Source organism: Manis pentadactyla, chromosome 18 (genome assembly GCF_030020395.1).
Source record: "Manis pentadactyla isolate mManPen7 chromosome 18, mManPen7.hap1, whole genome shotgun sequence".
Lineage (NCBI taxonomy): Eukaryota > Metazoa > Chordata > Mammalia > Pholidota > Manidae > Manis > Manis pentadactyla.
This window is the reverse complement of record NC_080036.1, coordinates 13520379-13536121: the sequence shown is the minus strand read 5'-3', so window position 1 is coordinate 13536121 and position 15743 is coordinate 13520379. Positions and strand designations below refer to the sequence as shown.

Genomic DNA, 15743 nt, shown 5'->3' with positions numbered 1-15743 from the left:
GAAGTGGAATTGCTGAATCATATGGAAATGCTGTTTTATTTGTTTTATTTTTTGAGCAACTGTCATAACATTTGCCACAGTAGCTGCACCATTTTATGTTCTCACCAGCAACACACAAGGGTTCCAGTTTCTCCACATCATTGCTAGCATTTGTTTTCTTCTGTATTTTGATAATAGCCATCCTAGTAGCCGTGAGATGGCATATCATTGGACTTTTGATTTGCATTTCTCTAATGACCAGTGGTGTTGAGCATCTTTTCATGGATTTACTGGCCATTTGGAGAAGTGTCTATTCTAGTACATTGCCCTTTTTTGAACTGGGGTGTTTATTTTTTGTTGTTGAGTAGTAAGAGTTCTTTATATATTCTGGACATTAGCCCTGTATCAGATATATGATTTACAGTGATGCTCTTGCATTCTGTGGGTTGCCTTTTTGCAGTTACTCTTAAGAACTAAATTCAGTCAAACCTTTGTGAAGAAAAATGACTTAATTTGAACATCTAAGTTTAAAATAGTTGAATCATACCAATCTATCTTTTTTCTTCCAACAACTTACCTCCCTTAATATAGAGTACCCGGCACTATGGTAATAGTGATGAAAGCAGGAAAGTAAGGAAAAGCATCTGTTAGGATTTTTATTGTAATGATGTGATCATTTATTATAAACTTTTTTTGATGCAAATTAATAATGTAGCTGTGTCTTCTTCTGGAACAGTGCTTTTCAATAAAAATACAATGCAATCCCCAAATCCGAGCTGCATTGTAATCTTAAATCTTAAAAGTAGCCACATTTTAAAAGTAAAAGGAAGGTGAAATGAATTTTTATGGCATTTTATTTAACTGAGTATATTAAAAATATCACTTCAAAAATATCACTCCAACATAAAAAATAATTAACAACCTGTTTTACATTATGCTTCTGAAATCTAGTGTGTTTTGTACTTCCAGCACATCTCATTTCAGCTTAGTTGCACCTCAAATGCTCAGTACCCACGTGGGCTCACAGCTCCCAGTTTGGACAGTATAGCTCTGAGCTGTGAGCTCTTTGTATTCCCAAGGTCTCAACACATAGACTATACATAGGAGAACCCCAGTCAGTGTTTATTTTAAAAAGCAAAAAATGTTTGCCACTTAAACATTTTCTATAATAACATCTAAATGTATTTTTCTTTGTAGTATAATAAATTCAAATGCCGCTTCCTGAATGAGAAGGTTAACACTCCAACTACCACAGTTTACAGGTAAAGTGTGCTTAAATTTTAAACACTGCTCAGTGGGAAACCTTAAGGCATTAGCAACAGATGCAGTTTGTCTTAGAGTGGATGAGTGGATGGCCTGTTTGTAAATTTGCATTTACACTTTAGTTAAGGACTCCAATATGTTACCACCAAAGGGAAATTACTCTCTTCTAATTTGTGTTTAACAGGATACCCAAATTCTGTTTCTTACATGTTAGCTGTAACATCTTTCCCCATGTGGATGAGAGCATTTGCCCAATACCTTACATTTTTGGGGGGCTGCTAGAGAAAGGAACTTTGTGTTGTCTTCCCACATGCTTATTAACGTGGCAGTGGGAGCTGCTAGGGCTGTCCCTTCACGCAGTTTTTCTCAGCCTCTTGATATACTCATTTCCCGGAATCCAAGAGCATTAACCTTCATGCATTAGTAGGATATTCATGACGAAACCAAAAGGAAATGTTGGAACCAAAGGTAAATCAAGTGGTAAGAAGCAGCAAGTGAAATTAATACCACAGTAACTTAGTTCTATTAGTTTAACATCTGAGCACCTTTTTATCCATCCATTTTTTTAAACAGCCTTACAGTAATTGCTGTTGCCCATTTCTGTGTGTTCTGGCTGTCTGCCTGCTGCTGTGACCTTCGCAGTCCATCTCAGGAGACCTGGTATCTCTAACTATGACCACAAACATCCTTCAGGAAGGCATTTACTTTCCCCAGTCAACTACTCATGGTTCTGTGGTTTAATGGTATTATAAGTAAAATCATCTCCCCTTTCTGCAGAGCCATGCACAGTGCATTTCTTTAATTATATGAACTCATTGCCATTTGACATGCTTAGCTTGTTTTTACCACTTTCTGTTGACCTGATAAGGTTTTATTATTTATTATCTATAATTTGAATAAATGTTAATATATCCATTTTTAAGTTTAAAAATAAACAATGGATTAGAAAAGATATGCTAAGTTTTGAACTTCTGGCCTTTTGATACTTGACCTTTTCGGGTTCTTGTTTGAACCTTAATTAGGTCAACATTGACACTTCTTAGTCTATCAGTTTGATTTTTGAAAAACAAGTCAGTTTTTTTTTTCTGTGGGATTATTTAAAAAATAGAATATGGAAGTCTTCATGCTAATTAGGCATTCCTTCCATTACTGTGAGTGTTGATTTTTAATCTCTATCTTGGAAGAGAACAGTATGTAAAATCTGGTCATTCAAAGAGATGACATTTTCATGTTTAAAGCTTTATTCTACTTTGGTGAATAAATAAATCCCTTTATGTATTCATTGTAATTAAAAAAATTTTAACAGTGAACTTTAAAAACATTAAAAATTGATTGGAATAGTTAAGGAACAACTTACTTTCTTTACTAAATTTTCCTTAAATTGGTTGATTGTTACGTAAACTTCCCTCTGACCTGTGTTACTAGTATTTTAACTCTCTTCTGTTTCTGTACTTGAAGAAATCTGTGCTTATTAAGGTTTGGGGGTCCTTGTTCATTAGAGACATAGGCAGATCCCCAGCTGTAGCCCCGTGTGTTTTAATAGTGATGTCGTCTCTGATCTAAGCTTCTGCCTGAGAGTTGCATCGTTAAGTCACTGCTCTCTTTTAATAAGCCAGCAGAGAATTAGGCATTTTGTTACCATGCTAGAGGGCCTGATGTCAAACAAATAAAAAGCCCTTGAAATTTATTTATCTACTTTTTACTAGACTATTTTTTAGAGCAGTTTAGGCTTATAGAAACATGGAGGGGGACGTACAGAGATTTCCCATATGCCCCTCTGCCCCTCCCCACCGCCCCCAAGCCACGCACAGTGCCTCCGCACTGCAGCAGCCCCACCAGAGTGGCGCCCTCCTCACGACTGCTGACCCTACATGGACACATCGTAATCACCCAGAGTCCGTAGTTTACATTACGGTGCACTCTTGGTGGCATCTGTTCTATGGGTTTGGTGAAGGTTATCGTTATTTAAACATTTTTTTAAAATTCAGGTTCATACAATAAAAGACATATTAAGGTATTTACATAAAAAAATTTATTTTAAGGTATATACAATGAAATGCACAAATCTTAGTATACAGCTCAGTGCATTTTGGCGTGTATACATTCATGTAACCACCACCCAGAGCAGGATATCAAAACATTCTCACTGATTTCTTCCCCTGTCACCTATTTCATCCATTCTTCCATCTCCCTCCCCTATGGCAACTGCCAGTCTGTTCTCTGTGTCTGAGTCTATTTCTGTTGTTTGTTTGTTCATTTGTTTTGTTTTTTAGATTCCACATATAAGTGAGATCATGTGGTATTTGTCTTTCTCTTTCTGACTTATTTCATTTAACATAATACCCTCAGGTCAGTGTATGTTGTCTCAAATGGCAAGATTTCATTATTTTTTATGACTTAATATGCCGTTGTATGTATGTACCTCTGACTGGTGTGAGGTGATACCTCACTATGGTTTTGATTTGCTTTTTCCTGATGATTAGTGATGTTGAACATCTTCTCATGGTGAAGGTTATTTTTAAAATAAGGCACCAAGTTAGTTCATTTTGTATAAATTTCAGATACTTGCGGTTTTGAAAATTAGAGCAGGGAAGTACTTTTTGGTTTTATGACAATGGAAGGTTTTTAAGAGCTTTGAGATGTGACAATGGGAAATGGTGTCTCTGTATGCACACACTTTCTTTCAGAAGATTCTGTAGTTTTTGAATTTGAGCAAAGGAGGGAAGATTGGGATCTGAAGCTAAATGAACTGCCCCTTCATCCTAAATTAAAAATCAATTTAAATCACTTTAAATTGCCCTAAATTAAAAAATTGCCTCAAGACATACAAGTTAGTGAAATCCTTCACTTAAAACAAAACATATGAGAACATGGCATGTAATAGAAAGTCAAAAAGTGATAACTGTGTCTGGGCATGTCTTAAATATTTTGTTACAGGTGTGGTCCACTAATTGACCTTTGTAAAGGCCCCCACGTCAGACACACTGGAAAAATTAAAACCATAAAAATTTTCAAGGTAAGAATTTATTCATTTCTTAATGTAGCATACTTAAGGCAAACTAGATAATGAGGAATTTCAAACATATCTTTTATCATCTGAACATTGTGCTATTTTAAAATGCCTCATTATTTGATTTTTACATAAGCTTCTAAAAATACTGTAATTTTTCTAGAATTTTGATAGCTAGGACATTATTTGTAGTTTTTAGTTGTTTTTTATTTAACCTTACTAAAAGATGTTCCTTACTAAAAGGTTTTCTTGAGTCACCCTAATAGGGACAAGAACGTTTGTTCTGCCTGTAAGAATAATGTACTGTAGGAAAAAGAAAAAACCACAGGGGATTCCACTGTGGTAAACCGGAAACTACACTGCGCTGGGAATCTGGAGGCACGGGGCTGCTGGCCTTGCAGGGCTTGATGACGGCAGCGAGGCCGGCCCTCCCTTCCCCGTGTCTTCCTCCCCTGCTGCTCCCTCCTTGGTGATCACAGTCACCGTTCAGCCTTCCCTCCTTCCCACTCTTCCTTGCTTGTCATTCCTAGAATCCACAGCCGTCTCTTTACATGATTTTTCTGATTCGTTTGGGCTAGGAAGCCTTAATTAGAATCCATTTAAGAGTCTTTACAGAATTACATAAAATGATCTTTATGTCAGCTCTGTTGATGGTATGGTGGGAAACTGGGCACATATTTAAGAGCAGTTTTACCAGTAACCAGACGTTGGATATGTTTATCAAAGTCATGTTCGATGTTTAGAGTTCCTCGACGTATTGGGAGGGCAATCCTGAAATGGAAACAATGCAGAGAATCTATGGGATATCCTTTCCTGATAACAAGATGATGAAAACTTGGGAAAAGTTCCAAGAAGAAGCCAAGAACTGTGACCACAGGAAAATCGGGAAGGTAGCTGCACATCCGAATCACTGCTGAGATGGGAATGTTCTTTATTAGCTTATGGCTACATTGTTTTAAAAGTAATACCTTTTCTTCTTCCCTTCTCCTGCCTTCTATTTTGTTAGCGCTCATAATTTGCTCTTGAGTTCTTTTATGCTAATACCCCAAATGTCTTTGAATTTCCTTCCTTCCTGTATCTTTTATTATAGTTTAAACACTACACACATCTCGCATTTTCATCATGATATAAAAATAACATTTAAAAATCGTATATACTTGATCGCATAGTTCATATTTGGGAAATGAGAGCAGAAAGAAAGAGATTTGAAAGCAGGTAGACAGGGTTTCAGTCCTAACCCAGCCACTGTGAGCTGTGCTGTCTGATGGGCCAGCTATCGCTCATGGACCTCCATGTCCTCCCCTCTTGCTGGGTAGCCCTGTACGGCTGGTGGGAGGACGGACTCTGCGTGATGGCGGCAGCGTGGGGCAGGCGCTCAGCATGTGGCAGCTCTGACGATCACCGTCCTGTAAAGCCCACCTCCCTGGGGGTGCTGTTTCCCCAGGAGTCCAGAGTGCCAAATAGGAAATCAGCAGTAAATGAAAGGTGAAATAAAAGCTAAGTTCAAAGCTAAGTAACCATATGTGTGAATTGTAATTTTACACGTGCTGTTATATATAGTTAGAGGTAAGTATTGAGGGGCTTTGGGATGTCAGTTATTTGAAAATGGAAATCCTGAGCATATGTTTTATTCCTGTCATATCATATGTGTACAGTAAATCTTAACAGTGAAATCTGAGATGCAATTCTTATTCTAATCTAGGAACAAGAGCTCTTCTTTTTCCATGATCTGAGTCCTGGTAGCTGCTTTTTTCTTCCAAGAGGAGCCTTCGTTTATAATACACTTGTGGATTTCATACGAGTATGTTATGTTTAAAGTACTTCATTCTTACTTAACTCCATTTTATATTTTACTGTTTTCTCTCATAATAAAATGGTCAAGCATTTCTCTATTTTAATAATTTATTTAGTTATATTAATGATTTTTAATTTTGAACCTAAAAGGGAAATACTGGGTTGTGCCTTCTAATAAAAATACTGAGATAATTTCTATTTTTCCCTGAATAAAATGGCATTCCTGGATTTCATTAAATGCAACATTGCCTATTTAAGTATCTAGATACAAAGATAAGTGTTTGACTAAGTGTTGAACTCCCTGTGAAGGAGGAAAAAGGAGGAAGGGCCCCCCCGGCACAGAATGCTGACCTATGAAGCATCACTTCTCCAAATGTGGTCCAGTACCACTGGTCCCCCTTCGTCACCTATGATATGACTCCTAGTTGACTTTCCAGCTTATCCAGAAGAGTGAAAAATAATTATGTAAAATTCCTTCTTATACTAAAGGTCATAGATGAGAAAGTTCAGTGCTTACATCATTAGGACTGTAGTCATTGTCCCCAGGAGATACATGCGGACTACCAGGGTTTCCTTTCTTATGCCTTTTTCTCTTTCCTATAAGTAATAATTACCTAAAAATTTCACTTACCCAGTTTTCTGCATACCTATCACCAATTCATCCTCAAACTTTTTCTCAAAATTGCCAAACTCCTTGCAGCATATTCTGATGATGCAGATAATCTCTAAGGAAGTTTTCCTTTTTAATCTGGTTCTCTGGCTCCAGAATTAACTCGCTGCTGTGATTCTTGCAACGGATGTCTTAGGACTTCTTTCCATCGTCACCTGGCTGCTCCGCTCGTGTCCCTCCTGTGCTGGTTCCCTTCTCTCCTGATCCCATGTCTCCCTCTTCCTCTTTTCTCTCTCCCATTTGGGGAAGTTTTCTTCAGTAACTTTCTGAGAGAAGCGTAATGGCGTGAGCTGGTTATTCTCTGTTTACTTCACTATCTCACTGTCCTTCCTTCTCTCCTTGCACTGTGCTCCTGAAGGCTCACCTCGATAGACTGTCACCTGGGCTACATACCTTCCAGTGGGGATTGGCTAAAGGCAGCCGCGGCAGGTAGAGGGCGGGGAGGTGAGACTTGAAGAATCGCTGAAGATTATCAGAGACTTTAGCAGGTAGTGATGACCATCACAATTGCTGTTTTCATGTGTTGTTTCACTGACAAATCAACACAGCCCCTGGCCCCTTCAGCTCTGTAGGTTGGGGGTAGAGTGTGTGGAGAATAGACAGGAATTCTCTATGGTGGCCTGAAAGGAATCTCTTATCTTTTATAGATGCAAGACAAGTACGGCTGATGATCAGGCCCAAGGCCTGATCGTATGGGTTGCAGAATTTTAAAGCCGTTTAAGCACACAACCTCAATGGTCTCTTACAGTAAGGTAAGAGCACTGTGGGAAGCAGTGGGTTCCTGAACCTTGGAATGGGAATATTTGGCAGACAAAGGTGAGGCAGAGAACTTTGAACTCCGAGATACCTTTGTGTGAAGAAATTGGCCTTCTCGTGTAAGAACAAACAAGCAAGCAAAAATACCCAAACCATTCAGGGACTTTACCTCTTTTTCTCATGGTTTTCTTTTACATGGTCTGCCTATTCCCTTATTTAGTAGTTTTTTATTATATGCCAAATATTATATGTCAAAATAACCACAGAGGGGAGGCTCTAGATAATGTCATCTCCCTCTACAGCTTCTACTGTCTGCTATAACTGAAGACTAAGTACTCAGTTCAATCAGAGATTGAGTTAGTTAGGGCTGGGCTTCCATTTTGATAAGACAAAGTCCACCTCTATTCAGCCATGACCCCTTGGAGATTTCCAGTTGACAGTCTGGTCTTTTCAGCCCCAAAAGATGGGAGTAGAGTTAATTCCACTTTTCTGATGTATTCTACTACCAAGTAACAAACTATTCTGAGTCTCATCTGATTACTACATCAGCTCAAAATCTAATAATACGTCGTCTGAATCAGGTGTCAGTGCAGATGACGCTTCTCAGGTGCAATGTACAGATCTTCAAGAACAGTTCTGTTCCCTCTTAAGACCTGTGAACCAAAGAGAGAAGTTATCTGTGGTCTACCCTGCCCAACATTATAAAGTGATGATAGAAGAACAGAACGCACTATGTAAACCCATTCAAAAAGGGTTGGGGACAGGAGTAGAACTCATCTATAGACATCCTGACATCTACCACTTCTCCCTGCTCCAGGGTCAAAAACTGCACTTTGGATAAGACTCAGTTTTGCTCCCCTGGGTTCAGATTCTGCCTTCAGAATTATCCTTCCTATCCCAAAAGAACAGTCCATGTGGACCTCTGAGTAGCTTTCTCAGTGTTCTTAATCTGTTTCCTGTCCAAAGCCTTCATTTCATTTTGTGCTGTTTCTGTTCCTTTCAGTATCAGCTAGTACAGTTCCTTTAAAAACTTTATGGGGTCTTTTATTTACATTTATAATGAACACTTAGATAAACACCACACCTGCATCTTTTTTGGAGACAGATCTTTCTCTGCGTAGGGCTGCCTGTGAGATAATATCCTTAGGATTCTTAAAAGCCTTGTTTTTTTTAAGGTATAATTGCTATGCACTCTTATGAGGGTTTCACATGAAAAAACAATGTGGTTACTACATTTCCCTGTCTTGACAGTGACATACCCCAAGGCAGTCACTGTCCACCAGTGTAGTAAGATGCCACAGATCCACTATGTGCCTTCTCTGTGCTATACTGTTCTCCCCGTGATCCCCCACAGCATGTGTACTAAACATAATACCCCTCACTCCCCTTCTCCCTCCCTCCCCACCCACCCTCCCACACCTCTCCCCTTTGGTAACTACTAGTTCATTCTTGGAGTCTCTGAGGCTGCTGCTATTTTGTTCCTTCAGTTTTGCTTCATTGTTATACTCCACAAATGAGGGAAATCATTTGGCATTTGTCTTTCTCCACCTGGCTTATTTCACTGAGCATAATGTCCTCCAGCTCTATCCATGTTGTTGCAAATGGTAGAATTTGTTTCTTTCTTATGGCCGAATACTATTCCATTGTGTATATATACCACATCTTCTTTATCCATTCATCTACTGAAGGACACTTAGGTTGCTTCCATGTCTTGGCTGTTGTAAAAAGTGCTGCAATAAACATAGGGGTGCATATGTCTTTTTGAATCTGAGAAGTTGTATTCTTTGGGTAAATTCCAAGGAGTGAGATTCCCAGGTCAAATGGTATTTCTATTTTTAGTTTTTTGAGGAACGTCCATATTGCTTTCCACAATGGTTGAACTAGCTTACATTCCCACCAGCAGTGTAGGAGGGTTCCCCTTTCACCACATCCTTGCCAGCATTTGTTGTTCTTAGTCTTTTTGATGCCAGCCATCCTTACTGGTGTGAGGTGATATCTCATTGTGGTTTTAATTTGCATTTCTCTGAAGATTAGTGATGATGAGCATCTTTTCATGTGTCTGATGGCCATCTGAATTTCTTCTTTGGAGAACTGCCTCTTCATATCTTCTGCCCATTATTTAATAAGGTTATTTGCTTTTTGAGTGTTGAGATATGTAAGTTCTTTATATATTTTGGATGTTAACCCCTTGTCAGATATGTCATCTGCAAATATATTCTCCCATACTGTAGGATGCCTTTTTGTTTTGTTGATGACATCCTTTGCCATACAAAAACTTTTTAGTTTGATGTAGTCCCATGAGTTCATTTTTGCTTTTGTGTCCCTTGCTCGAGGAGATACATTCAGGAAGAAGTTGCTCATGCTTATATTCAGGAGATGTTTGCCTATGTTGTCTTCTAAGAGTTTTATGGTTTCATGACTTACATTCAAGTCTTTGATCCATTTCAAGTTTACTTTTGTGTACGGGGTTAACAGTCATGTAGCCGTCCAGTTTTGCCAACACCAGCTGTTGAAGAGGCTGTCATTTCCCCATTGTATATCCATTGCTCCTTTATCATATATTAATTGACCATATGTGGTTGGGTTTATATCAGGCCTCTCTAGTCTGTTCCACTGATCAATGGGTCTGTTCTTGTGCCAGTACCAAATTGTCTTGATTACTGTGGCTTTGTAGTAGAGCTTGAAGTTGGGGAGCGTAACGCCCCCAGCTTTATTCTCCCTTCTCAGAATTGAAAAGCCTTACTATTTAACTGAGAGAGTCTACAAAGCACAAGCTGAAGACTCTTAGAAGTCCTTCTTAGTGTTCACTTAGGTGATTCTGAGGTCTTCACAAAAGGTGTACAGCCATACCCTTAAGAGCTTTACAGTGATGCACACTTTACTGGTCTTAACCTGGATTTTGTCTTTGTGCTGAAGCTGTTCTATCTGAGAGTCTTGCTGGAAAGGTTTGAGGATGAGATAATTTTATTTTTCAACCTAGTAGGTCCTGATACTTACATTTTTCCTCTAAGTTAAGCTCAAAAACCTAATAGTACCCTCTTTAGTTTATGTCTTTCTTCTTGTATTTTACCAGAGGCAGTGAGAAGTCAGTTGTCCCACTCCACTTCCTGCCTGGACATTTCCCAGCTATGTGCATGAGTCCTCTGGGTGCTCTTTCTGTGTCCCAGGGCAGCTCGCGTGATAGTGTTACCAGTTTCCTGGCACTACATAACAAGAGTCCCCTTTTCTTCAGCCTACGATAACATTTCCTCACTGTCCTTAAAGTCCTCGCAGATAGTCTCTTTGAGGCCCTTGTTGCTTCTGCCCACCACCTGGCCCCCAAAACCAAAGCTACATATTTTAAGTTACTGTTATAACAGCACTGCATCCAGTGCAAATCCTGTTCTGGTTGTCTGCTGCAACATAACAAAATGTCCAAAAACTTAGTAGCTTAAAATGGCCATTTTTTTCATCATTATCTTTCATGGTTCCAAGTGTTAGACGCATTAAGGTGGTTCTTATATTTTATCTCCTGTGTGACTGCATTCAGGTGGAGGCTGATGCCAGAGTTGTTGATTGAAGTTACATTTTTAAAAAGTACACAAATCTGAAGGCTACAGTACTTACCACATGTGTACATCTACACAACCACCACCCAAATCAAGACAGGGAACAGTTCTATCCTCTCACAGGGCCTCTTGGGTCTTCCTAGTCAATACCTGTCTCCCTTCCTCTCACTTGAAATAATTTGCTGATTTCTATTACTATAGATTGATTGTGCCTGGTCTTAAACTTCATATAAATGGAATCCCACAGCATTAGCTATTCTGTTTCTGGCTTCCTTTGTTCAACTTAATGTCTGAGATGCATTCATGCTGTGTTATGATTGTTTTTTTTCCTATTGTTTTAAGGTATTTCTTTTCATGAATATAGTACAATCTGTATTCTACAATATACAGCACTTAAATTGTTTCCAGTTTGGAGCTATTGTACATGAAGCTGCCGTGAACATTTTAGTGCATGTGTTTTGGTGCACACACGTACTCACTCTTCTTGGGTATATACCTAGGAGTGGAATTGCTAGGTCATGGGAGAGTAATGATGAACCTGAGAAAATGTTGGACAGTTTGATGTGGTTGAGCCATTTAATATTCCTTCCAGAATATATGAACATTCCAGTTGCTCTCTATCCTCATCAGCACTTGGTATTAGTCTGTCATTTTGGTAGGTATAATGGTATTACTTTTAATTTCCCCGATGAATAATGGTATTGAGAACCTTCTCATAAGCTTATTTGTCATTTGGAAATCCCCTTTTGTGAAGTTCCTGTTTAAGTGTTTTGCCCATTTAAAAAAAATGGGTTCTTTGTCTTTTTATTATTGATTTGTAGGTGTTCTTTCTATATTCTGAATATGAGTCACTTCTCAATTGCATATATTGTATTTTTTTCAGTCTGTGGCTTATTGATTCACTTTATTAATGATGTCATTTGACCAACAATCCTTGTGTTTAATGAAGTCTGGTTTATTTATTTATCTTTTCTGGTTAGTGCTTTTCATGTTTTAGGTCTTTATCTTTCTTATCTCCCTTGAAATTTTTTTATTCTAAAATTTCATACAGTAAAATTCACACTTTTTCAACAAATGTGCAGAACTGTGTTTACACAACAATCAAGATAGAGAGTGATTTCATAACCATGCAGAATTCCCACTTAATCCTAGGTAATTCTCTACTTATTCCTAGGTAACCATTGATTTGTTCTCCATCCCTAAAATTTTGGCATATATATAGAATCATAACTGTATGTAACCTTTTGAGACTAGTTTCTTTCCCTCAGCATAATACCCTGGAGGTCCATCTACGTGGCGTATAGCAATGGTTCACTCCTTTTATTGCTGAGCAATAACCCAGATCGTTTATTCATTCCCCAGCCGAGGGGCATTTGGGGTGTTTACAGTTTTAGAGAACTACAAGTAAAGCTGCTAGAAATATTTATGTATGGTCTTTTGTGTAAATACAGGTTTTCAGTTTACTGGGGTAAATTCCTAGGAGTGTGCTTTCAGGGTCTTATGGTAAATTTACATTTATCTTTATAAGAGAATGCCACGCTGTTTTCCAAAGTGACTTATTATTTTGTATTCTCACCAGCAGTGTATGAGGGTTCTTTTTTTAGCTCTTCAGTCACACCTTTGGAACCTGCCTAAAACCATGGAGTAGAAGGGGCTCCCTGGTTTGTATACAGTAACCCACTGGGAGAATTTTGCTTCCTGTTTCCACAACCTCAGATTCAGTAGATTTCCAAACCAAACCTGTTATTGCAGGATTGTAAGATATCAAAACATTTGCCTCCTGTGCAGAGAGGCCTGACAGGTATACTCAAAGGGTTTGACTGAAGAGAGTCGAGAGAAGGAAATATTTGCAGAGGTGTGGGTCTGGTAGAGGTAACTAACAAGTGAAGGCAGAGTGCCCACAGGTTGCCAGTAGCAGGACTCCCTTACCCCAGGGCCCCTGGGCCTGAAGAGGTAAGGAGAGAGAATAGTGCTAGAACCTAGAGAGAGCTCGTAGCTGTAGAATAGAGGCCACCCCCACAGAAGCTGTGACTGGAGATCACAGCCAGAGACAGAATAAACCCGAGGCAAGGAAGGAGCAGAGAGGGGGGAACAGATTCCCTGACCGCCCTCTTCTCCCACCCTCTGAGTCCTTTCGGAAACTCCCATTGGTCAAACCCAACCAAAAGTCGGAAGGGAAACAGGCCTGCTGATGCAGTCCATTGAAGTCAGCTTTTGGGGATGCAGAGCAGGGTAAAGAAGGAAGAAAACGGATCAGAAAATGGGTGGCAATGGAGAATAACCATGTGGCCTGTCCCTTTTGCTATTCAGCTTCCATTTTTGTCCTTTGCTTGGATGAACACATTTGTTTCCTTGCACAAAGTCCCATCAGCCAATGTATCATCATATGGTGATACCAGTTCAATCTCCCCTAAAATCTAAATCGTAACATTAGCCACCATCAGTGCTCTTCGTGTAAGTATGCAGGGAAAAGAAATAATTAAATGTAACAGTTCCATCCCCAGCCTCTGTAGATGGATACAGAACCTCCATTAATAAATCAGAGCTTGCCTTTTCTGCCACCCATTTCATGTGCCAGCACCTCAGATAACACAGTATTTTACCTGGTGGGTGTTTTAATTTCATTGGGTGCCTAATGAAGCACCATTAACTCAGGGGCTTAAAACAACAGAATCGGTACTGTCTTGAAGTTCCAGAGGCCAGACGTGTGAATTACGGTGTTGGCCGAGTCGTGCTCCCTCCCCACCTGTTGGGGAGCCCTTCCTGGCCTTGTCCGAGCTCCTGGTGGTTTGTCCGTCACGGCTGTGCTCCTTGGCTGGTCGGTGCATCACTGCAGTCCTCCCTCCTCATGTGCCCTGCCTGGGTGTCTTCCTGCCATCTTCTGTCTACCTGTGGCTAAGTTCCCCTTCTGTGAGGACACCGCTCATGGTGGATCAGGACCCATTCTAACGGCCTCCTCCTAACTTGATCACTTCTGTAGAGACTGTTTTTCCAAATAAGGCCATTTGTGAGCTCCTATGGGATAGCACTTCAACCTGTCTTCTTGGGGGACATAATTCAGCCCATAACAGTGGATGACCCAAATCTTCATCCCACAGGGTCCAAGTTCTTCGTGATCCTGTCCTTACCCGGTTGCCAGCATTCCCTACTGACCACTCCCTTGGGATGTGGAAATACTTAAGGTTCCTCACTGAATCCAGACACAGCCCTCCGTAGAACATTGTATAGTAGCAACACAGTCTTCTCCAGTAATTGGGGTCAACATCCTGGCCAGAAGAATGAGTCATTCTTTGCCTATTGGTCTGATAGCATAGGGGACACACATAGGCAAGGGGCAGGGCAGCCTCCGTGTCCGTATGTCTGGGGTTTCTGGTGAAGCATTCTTTCCCTGGATACCAAGGCCCATTGTTGAGAGGTTCCAAAGCTTTAGGGATAAAGATTAGATCCTAAACATTTACAAAGAGAAAAAGCCATAGACATAGGACTGGGTTTGAGACTGGCATTGAAATTTTCAATGGATACACTGAAAGTCAGAATGTCTTAAAAATGTGAAGCCTCAAAATCTACATCCAGCTAAAGTAGGCTTGCTGCTGGGATTCTCCCGTTTAGCTTCAGCTTCCGCAGGCTTGCTAAGGCGTCTACTCTACGTGTTTTACGGTTCATCTATTTCACAGATTCTGAAGTATACAGCTTCCATCTCCTCTCCTTTTCTCTTCAGTTTTGTGGATGTACACAAACTTGAGATTTATAAGAACTCTGTTATTTTAGTGTGTTTTTGGGAAGAAGCAGTTTAAGTGGAATTGCCTTAGTCTTTGTAATGAAAAATTACTTAAAAGCATTTCTCTATGACACTGATAGTTAGGTGCTATTTAGGTGTGTGTTTAGGTAGCTGATTACCAGACGCACACAGAGATTCAGTACCTGCAGTGGCCTAAAACTATTACTTCAGGGATGAAGTGTGATTTTTGTTTTCAGGATAAGCCATCAGGGTTTCTTCAGGAGCCCAGACTGAGCTGTAGACTGCCCAGTCACCATGGCTTTACTGTTTCCTAGCACCTTATATTCTTGACTCATTAGAGAAAGACAACATGGTATCAGATATATTTCTCCCCAACTTTTCCTTTTGGAAAGTTCAAATCTACAGAAAAGTTAAACATCCATGTGAACATCCATGTATCCTTCAGATTGATTCATCAATTGTTGACATTTTGCCAATTTGCTCTCTTGCTCTCTTACATGTATATGTATATATGTGTGTATAAGACAAAGCAATACATATATTACATATGTATGTCATGATATATAGAGATAAGGCAGTATAATATGTACATATTTTATATTTAAAAGTAGTAATTGGTTTTTGCTAAGCTGGACAAAGTAAGTTAAGACATAATGACATTTTCCCTCACTGGCATAGTTTAAAATCATTTCCAAACACCTCAACAAAACAAAAATTGCTAACATGATTAGCAGTCGTATCAACAGTGTATTAAAATTCCATTGACCACTACCTCTCGAGCTAAACTTTTTTAAAGTATTCTATAGAAAAACAAACAAGCTAACAAACACACACAAAAAAACTTTAATTTCAGGGACCTTAGTTAATCTGAATACATAAAGCCATCTGACATAGCCACCAAATAATAGCTGCCATTTGTAATGACCAGCAATTTTGTTAACATCTTCTAATTTTCAAATTAAAAACTAAGGAGAGGTAAAGCAG

The 15743-nt window shown here is 39.4% G+C and overlaps 1 protein-coding gene across 1 annotated transcript in view; it reads left to right on the top strand.

Moving 5' to 3' along the window:
• The window catches only part of TARS3 (threonyl-tRNA synthetase 3), a 55602-nt gene that overhangs the window by 16348 nt on the left and 23511 nt on the right, over window positions 1-15743 (top strand). The window contains exons 7-10 of the mRNA XM_036878674.2: window positions 1177-1241; window positions 4180-4258; window positions 4996-5142; window positions 5955-6053. Of these exons, the coding sequence (XP_036734569.1) occupies window positions 1177-1241; window positions 4180-4258; window positions 4996-5142; window positions 5955-6053 (390 nt within the window). The remainder of the gene's footprint in view (window positions 1-1176; window positions 1242-4179; window positions 4259-4995; window positions 5143-5954; window positions 6054-15743) is intronic.